At 39.8% G+C, this 8,506-nt stretch overlaps 1 protein-coding gene across 1 annotated transcript; it reads right to left on the reverse strand.

Moving 5' to 3' along the window:
• Positions 1–377: 377 nt before the first annotated feature.
• On the reverse strand, positions 378–8,121 carry CST7 (cystatin F). The gene is made up of 5 exons (XM_007427879.4): positions 6,697–8,121; positions 4,703–4,875; positions 3,314–3,433; positions 694–1,754; positions 378–585 (listed from the first exon to the last, which is right to left on the reverse strand). The coding sequence occupies exons 1-4, from the start codon at positions 6,764–6,766 to the stop codon at positions 1,653–1,655; spliced, it is 465 nt and encodes a 154-aa protein (XP_007427941.1). The 5' UTR covers positions 6,767–8,121; the 3' UTR covers positions 378–585; positions 694–1,652.
• Positions 8,122–8,506: the final 385 nt, after the last annotated feature.

Here is an 8,506-nt window from a genome sequence, read left to right on the forward strand (position 1 = left end):
TATCTTTGCCATTGCTGGATGACTTTGTTTTTGAAATAAAAGGAATAAGTACCAAACTTTGCTTGTTCATTCAGACTCCATTTATGTATCAGTAGGATCCACACGAAGTTCTCTAATGGTATTTAGTGGCAAACATTTGCAAATTTTAAAAAAAGGGCAATTTCTTTTTCACAGAACTATATACATAACAATTACTTGACGAACACATGTCTTTTTGGCTTCTTAATCAGTGAAGATTATTGCATACATTAAAGAGAGGAGAATCTTAAACCATATCTAACTATCGAGAACAGGATCTATAGGGAACAGGATCTGATGAGAGTGTCTCCACTGATTAAATTGTGAACAATACAGAAAACAAGGGATTGCAGAGGAGCTTTTTGTCAAATTTAGTTAGATAATATTTTATTCACTCGTTTTTCCAAAGAGTAGTAGAAACCATAGGCTTGACACCACAATCTAATTATGTTGTTTACCAGCTATAGTGAGATAAAAAGCATGGAAGAGTGACAGTAACAACAAGTCTTAGCAGCAGACTGATCAGCCTTCCCCATTTTTACATCCTCTAAACCAGGGTTCCTCAACCTTGGCCACTTGAAGATGTGTGGACTTCAACTCCCAGAATTCTCCAGCCACTGGAGTTGAAGTCCACACATCTTCAAGTGGCCAAGGTTGAGGAACCCTGCTCTAAACACACAGCATTACAATTTGCAGCAACCTCAGCTTCATGCTGGCTGGGAATTGTGGGAAGTTATAGTTGGGACACATCAGGAAGACACAATTTGAGAGAAGATTGACGCACTATTTGTGCTTGAGATAAGCTCTCTGAATGACTTGAATCCAGTCTCCTGGTGATTCTTGCAAAGGAAGAGGCTGTTGGCATGCTGACAGCAGCTCTTGTTTTATAGCTCCTTATCACCACACACCACAGTGTCATTCATTCTTGTTTCCCTTTGCAGGTCCTCCCACCGCTTCAGTGTGTATCAGTAATCCTGCAGTGTTGTGCTTGATCCAATGTCCTATCTACATCCTTATCTTCTTTGTTATGTGTGCATTAGCCCTATATAACAGGGTTCCTCAACCTTTAACAGGGTTCCTCAACCTTAGCAACTTTAAGATGGGTGGAATTCTAGGAGTTGAAGTCCACCCATCTTAAAATTGCTGAGGTTGAGGAACCCTGCTATATAATGTCTGTATTTGTTCTACCACAACTGATCTACTGATTCCATCTTGTCTCAGAGGCATCTGTAAGATCTGACGCTTTCATCAAGATGACCAAAGCAGCCTCGTTCTTTTGTGTTACATGTGCTCCCCTTTGGTACCTGCATGCATCATCATGGTGCCTCTACAAAAGGGGTGGAGCTGATGGCATGAAACTGTTTTTGTCACTTGCCCTCCTTGGACCTCCCTCCTTGGATCCCTTATCGGATCTGTTTCTGAGGCATGAAAGCCAGGACACATTGTGCACAACAAGGACTTACTGATACTTTCTCCACAGCAAGACAGGTGGGAAAAGGATGATCATATATACAATTGTCACTCTCCATTAAAATATATGCAAAGAAAAGCAAAAGAACCCACAACTGTTTGCAGTCCAGTGTCTTTATGGACAAGTTGTGGTGTACCAGTTGATAAAAAATTAACATGCAACATCAATAGACTTTATTAGAGAGAGGTAAGTGGCAGATGACGATGGAGACATGGACTTTCTGCTCCCAAGGGATAAACCAGATTTCAAAATAGCATGTGAATATCTGAGGAAAAAAAGAACAGATAAAAGGATTAAATCAGGCTAAAGAGAAAAGCCAGAAAACTGCCTTGACCCCTTAACAATTCTGTCATCAGGTATTAAAAATATTAGAAAAGAAGATGTTGCATTTTTGCAGTCACCATAGCAGTCATCTATCCAATGTGATAATGACTTATTGCAATGTCTCGGCTTAGGAAATGTCAGCTTTCAAAGGAATTTTTCCACCTAATTTATTCCAAGAGTCATTGGGAGTCAGGCGGCATATAAATTAAATAATAAATATTGTACAATAATAAATAAATATTAGTACTGTACAATCCTTCTAATATATGTTAGAAGGATATCCCCTGCAGAAACAGTTTGGTTAATCTTCCTTTTGTACAAATGAACACAATTTAATTCCTTCCACTGCAGTGACAGGACATTGCAGTCAGAAGTAGTTCCAAAGCTGAAGAGGCCTCAGCAAAAAGCCTTCTCTGATGTTCTCCCCATATAGATAGTCCTCACTTACCAACCACTCATTCAGCGACTATTCAGAGTTACAATGGCACTGAACGAAGGGACTTACAAAGCAGTCCTCCCCCACAGTCATAAGATCACGATTCAGGCACTTGGCAACCAGCCCACATTTCAGACCATTGCAGCATCCCACAGTCACATGATCAATATTTGCAAACTTCCCTACTAGCTTCCCATAAGCAAAGTCAATGGAGAAGTCGGCAGGAAGTCACAAGTCAAGACATCCTTGATTAATGACCATGCAGTATTTGCTTAATGATGGCAACTGGAAGTGCCGGAACTACGCTTGTTAGTTGACACGGTCACCTGATTTTCCACTCTATGACCGCATTGCTTAGTGATGGAGTTGCCAGTCCCAGTTACTATTGTTAACCAAGGACTACCTTTATTGTGGTTTTCTCTGATGCTGACTTACCTAACAGCTGTTCATCCAAGTTTGTTGTTTTATTTATTTTTTTAATGATGCTCCCCAATTTTCCATTTAGCTTCCCTCCAAGGTGGGAAATTCAGAACTGTTGCATGAAACCACTCTTTGCTTTACTTGGAGAACTTGGGACAATTGTCTGAGTTCACACAGCAAACCTATCCATCTTAGAAGCAACACAGCTCCCCGAAACTTGGACAATGCAGATATAAGAAAGAGAAGCAGTGAGTTTCTCATGTTTTCTTACGCTGCTCTAACAACGTAAGAGGCTTCAAGGCCATTCTAGTGAAGAATTTAGTAGGAGATTGAGCAACACTGTTGTTTCTGCTAAATGGCAAGAACTAGAATTATTAGTTGACACTGATAAAAGCCATGCATCTTCAAACTATTAGTGTGAATCCCATGCAAAATGAACTTATTGTGCAGAAGTAGCTCTTCAGTTGTTGCTGCAGTTCTCTTCTGCAAAAATCCAGACAATTGGTAGAAGGCAATAAAGAGAAAGATAGAAAACGATTGCTCTTTGCTGCCATCTAGTGGTTGTTCAGATCTTCCAAGTCCAGATCTGGTAGCCCTACCCACCCCGATTTCTTAGAACAGCACAGAGAAGTCTAAACATATACTTTTCTCAGTATCTTGTTCTTCTGGAAATCACATCTGTCCAAGTTGGGATGCGGTATTCTTTTGCTGCATACAGTCCGGCGGATATCGACATCCAGTCTGTATTTCACTCCTTTCACAATCTAAAGAAATCAGTTTCCATATTATTAAAGAGCACCCAGAATGGACAAAGTAAAGAGAACAGAGGCTGAGAGGTCAAAGAGTTGGAAAAAATGGTGGGGAAACTGGAGGCAGCTGAGTATACACATCCTACTGTTCACAGGACGATCCCCAAATAAATAATTTGTGCAATTATTTTTAAAATAATAATTACAAAGGACAGAGGCTATAATACTAGAAAACAAATTCTTGTTTATATTAGGTCCATTTCCCATTTTCTAAAAACAGTAATCTAGCCAGGCATTGGAGAACTTTGGAACAAGTTTCTGGTTTCACATCCACCTGAAGCGACAACAATCAAAAAGTATGGCTACCATCTATCTGGGTTTATATGGCCATCAACTCAGCTGTGGCAGCTGCTGGACCAAGACAAACAATAGCTCAGCTTATTCCTTTAGGTTTCAAAAAGTCTGAAAGAAATACACAGCGAAAGACGGAAGCAAGAGTGGTTTGAAGGGAAACTTCCATCTTGGCGTGTGTGCAAGGAGAGTTCTGAAGCAGTGGACACCAGTCCTTCCTTCCCTTTGTGGGTTCCCTCCTTCCCCAGGGACTCTAAGACCTCAGGAGGAGCACTGGACGGTGCCTGGGGCTCCAATGACAAAAGGAAGAGGCTGATGGCATCTGAGCATGGGGGAGTCTGTTGGAAGGAGATTCTTGGGTGGGAGAGGAGGGCAGGAAGAAGATGCAGGCGAGAGGCTGGAGCAGCTGCCAGGATAAAGGGCAGGCACCTGGTGGTAAAGAAGGAGCTGGGGTGGTTTCCAGCGTACCACCAGTGGAAGAACTGAAAGGGGAAGCAGAGCTGCTGGTAAGATACCTTCCCTTTTCCCCCAGACTGGAAGACTGCAAAACCAAGGCTTCAGCTGCAGCTCAGAACAGCAGCTGGAAGCAACAGAAGCCAAGTAACTTCAAGGTGGCTAAAAAATTTGTCACAGCCCAGGCAACAAAGGAGAAAAGAACTGTTCATAGGACTCTTTAGGATTTAGGTTCATAGCATAGAATATGTTTAGTGATCAGGTTAAGTTTGAAGTTAAGAGATAAGTTTGTTAAGCCTTTTCTGCATTGGAAACATAGGAAAGGCAACACTGGTCTCCTGGTCAGTGGTCTGTACCATTTCTCAAAGAAAAAAATAATAACCCTCCCACAGTGATAGGCGCAAAAAGATTATGTTTTGCATTTTTAGTCAGCAAAAGAATTCATTGCATTTATTGCCAGAAGAATCAGGCAGTACTTACCTGCATCGTGGCTTTATTGATGTGAGATTCTTTGAACAAAAAGAGATCATTTGAACTGTTGTTGTATTTATAAACCCCAAGCCTAGCAGCTCTTTGAACTGTGGGGTCATTTGTCTTTACAGGGACAAGAGATCCAGGTTGAATCGATGAATTGGGCAACTGCCCGGGGGCATCTGTGCAAGAATAACAATTTACAAAGGGACAATTACAGGGAGTCCCCAGTTAAGAATGACTGGTTTATAGCCAACCCATAGTTAAGAATGGAGCCTATTGCAGCAAAATTTGAGTTAACTATACAACGGTTCGAGTTCATTACACAATATTACTTATACAGGATTATACAATAATACTGTTCTGGCTTACATACAAATTCAATTTAAGGACACACCTTGGGAACAGAACTTGTCTTTAAACTGGGGACTTATCTATATTTTAAACTCTCAGCCTGGGAAGAAATATATTCTATCAGAAGATTTATTTCTTTTGATAGAACATATTTTTTAATTCAAGACATACACACATCCACCCACCCACCCACCCCACACACACATATATAGGGCGCATGGTGTCATCTCATACACTTCCAGAAATCCTAAATCTTAGGGATTAATTGCAAGGACATGCCCTCCTTGTAAACTCCAAGTGACATACGGCAAGCCAAGAATTGGAACAGAAGTCCAAATGTGATGAGATATTCAATACATTTTTGGCATTTAATGCACATGGAGTCTCCAACCTGCTCTTGAGAAGCCCAGAAACTAAATCTTCTCCAATCCCCATGTGCTTTGAAAAGTTCTAACCCTTCTCTAGACTGCCTTGAAAAGTGGGACTCTCCTTCCCTGCAGGTGTTTAAACAGAGGCCAAATGGCTGTCTGTTGGGTTGTGGTGATTTCCTGCACTAGGCAGGGGGTTGGACTGCATGATCTCCACATTTCCTTCCAGCCCTTGCATTGTATGGGCAATGGCAAAAATTAATAGTAGGAGGACTGTGGAAAGAAAATTTGAGGAAATTTACAAACAAATTATGGGTCAATGTTTCAGTTTTATCTTTGCCTTATATACTTTGTGGCTGTGTTTGCAGAAAATAGTAACCCATGATTTACTGAATGGAATCTATTGCCTGGTTTTGCACAAAGCACTCAGCCACAAACTACAGTAATTACTTTTGCTAAGTTAAAATAGCACCTTAAGCTAAAATGTAGTTGGCTACTTCGTGGTTCAGTGTGCCCTGTGAGCACAGCCAGTGTTAGACCATAAGCAAGCCACTTAATCTGCCTGTCTTGCTATTTGCTACCAGTAAAACATACGGTGCCACCGAAAATATTAAGTTAAAGAATTTAGTGGGTGGCTCACTCAAGTATCAATTTGCATCAGCATTTATTTCGGTTCCTCTTCATCTGGAAAATGTCATTTATGGCGACATAGTAAATGTTCCTTCCTAACATCTAAAACAACATGAATGGCAGTGTTATGTTCTATTTCTAATGTACCTTCATTTCTTGTGCACATTAAACAAAAACTAGAACGGAAGGAAGCGAGATAACGATTTGTCAAACAGCAGATGATTTTTAAACTTCATGCCTCTGCTTTTTCATCTGATGGTTTATTTAATTGGTTTTGCTGATGATTGTACAAAATGAGCAATAAAAACAAAATGCTGAGCTCCTCTGAAAGAAAGAATTGTCTATCACAATAATAAATAATGACAGCACAGCAATATGAACGAGAGCCTTCTAGCTGGCAGTCTCCTATGTCCCAAGATGCTCATCAAGCTGTCATACTCTTTTAAAATAAAATATTTGAAAAACCCAAGTCCACCTGTTACAAGGACATCTTGCAAGAGCTGTCTTTGAAAACAGAATTATTCAACTGCTTGCTATCATAAGGTCAGAATCCACCCAATATTAAACAGCATTCTGGATTTTAGGAAGATCACCATTCCCTCTGTTATGCAAACACTACAGCAGAATATTCAAGTTAGTTCCTGATCTTACCAGCTGAAGAGTTGGGCACATCACAGAGAAGCAGAAAGCAAAGAGTAATCACCCTCCAGCCAAAGAACATTGTTGTCTTGCTTTACCATAAACAGCATAGGAGCAAAGCAGCAACTTCTTACACCCAAGAAAGGAAGTGGGGTTTCCACCGCCTGTTCAGAAATTCTCATTAGTCAGGAAGAGCCTCTTTTGGTTTTTTTCTTTTTTCTTTTCTTTTTTAAAGATATTATTTCTCTTAGCTTTTCTTTTTTCACAACACTGATTGCCAATTTTTACCAGGTTGGTTTCAGAGTAGAGTAAAATAAATGCACAATGGAATAATTTGCATTTGAATGTGATGATCCATTTGTACTGGATTATGAGCTGGCAGATAACTACCCCACTTAAAAAATAAAAAACATGCTTCGGGGAGGCCGTTAGGACTGCAATAGCAATTTCCCTGTGATTTCCTAACTTCTGGGTAATTGCCTTTGTAAAATCCATACTTTTTTTAAGAACAGAAAAGGAACTGGTAGACAATTGTTGCACACAGTTACAAAACGTGTTGGTTTGAATGATATCCTGCCTTTCGTACAGGAGCTGAAAGTGGCATTCGTTTTTCCCCAGAAATACAATCCTATGAGATAGGTTGGGGTGAGAGATAATGAAGCTTTCTCCACCCATTCTCAAACTGGCAGAAAACTATCCCACTGGCCTTGATTGTGTCTGTTTCCAGATCTGTGCCAGTCAGCTGACATCTTTCCAAGGAAGTGAGTGAGGAAACCTAACAGATTTTATATACTTTGAGGCTGGCTTTGGAAATACTAATTAGCAAAGGAATGATCAATTTGGTTTCTTGAAGTAAAGGAGGAGGAGGAGGATCCTATGCCCTTTGAATGGTCAGCAAATTTATTATGGCATAAGCTTTTCTAGACTACAGACTACTTTACTGGATGAGTGAAATATTTGGCAGACTTTATAAAGGTACAGGAGGGAAATGACAATATGCTAAATATTCAGCTAACAACTCAGTTACTTTTAAATGGGTTTCAGATTGGTCTCCCTGCTCCTTTTACATATATTTAACCTTTAATTTAATTGTCTTAATTGTATTTTTGCATTCATCATCATCTAACTCCATGATATACTATTTCTCCTCTCTGGGACCATCTAAGGGTAACATCTGGATGCACTGATGAAAAGGATTCTAGTGTGTGAAAACTAATATCAGCCTTCCTCAACTTGGTGCTAGAAATGCTCAGCTCACAACTACCAGAATGTAAAGCCAGCATAGATTAGACTATAGGCCCTAGAAGGAACCAAACCAGGGAAGAGGAATTTATGCCACAATACATTTGTTAAGTTTAAGATGTTACCACGCTGTTGTCTCTGCTAAATTACAGGAACTAAAATTATTAGTTTTCCTGATAAAACTATATATATTCAATTTATCAATAAGGGAAACATTAGGGAGCATGAATCCCATGCAAAATATAGTGGGGACATAGCCCTTCAATTGTTGTTGAATAATCCCAACATATTCTCACACCTTTAATATTACCACTGAATGGTGACAAGGGGATACAGAAAATATCCAGATCTCATACAATAACTGTATCCCATCCCTGACTTATGAAAACAGCAGAATTATGTCTATACACATTTTACTTGTCTTAATATGCTGTTCTTCTGGAAATCACATCTGTCCAGGCTGGGCTACTTTATCAACAGCACATTTCTCTTTTATGCTTTCACAATCTAATTAAATCAGTTTCCATATCACAGTACAAATAATAATGCAGAAACAATATATCAATGCAGGCTTTAACAG

Source organism: Python bivittatus, unplaced genomic scaffold (genome assembly GCF_059951505.1).
Source record: "Python bivittatus isolate LINGU-HERP-01145 unplaced genomic scaffold, Pbiv_v1 ctg000520_np1212, whole genome shotgun sequence".
NCBI lineage: Eukaryota > Metazoa > Chordata > Lepidosauria > Squamata > Pythonidae > Python > Python bivittatus.

Bases quoted from the DNA above. Each gene is read 5' to 3' on its own strand.
- CST7 (XM_007427879.4), bottom strand. From the start codon at position 6,766: ATGTTCTTTGGCTGGAGGGTGATTACTCTTTGCTTTCTGCTTCTCTGT. The intron at 4,876-6,696 runs GTAAGATCAGGA...ATTCTTGCACAG, and splicing joins TGTGCCCAACTCTTCAGCTG to ATGCCCCCGGGCAGTTGCCC. The intron at 3,434-4,702 runs GTAAGTACTGCC...TGATTTCTTTAG, and splicing joins TCAATAAAGCCACGATGCAG to ATTGTGAAAGGAGTGAAATA.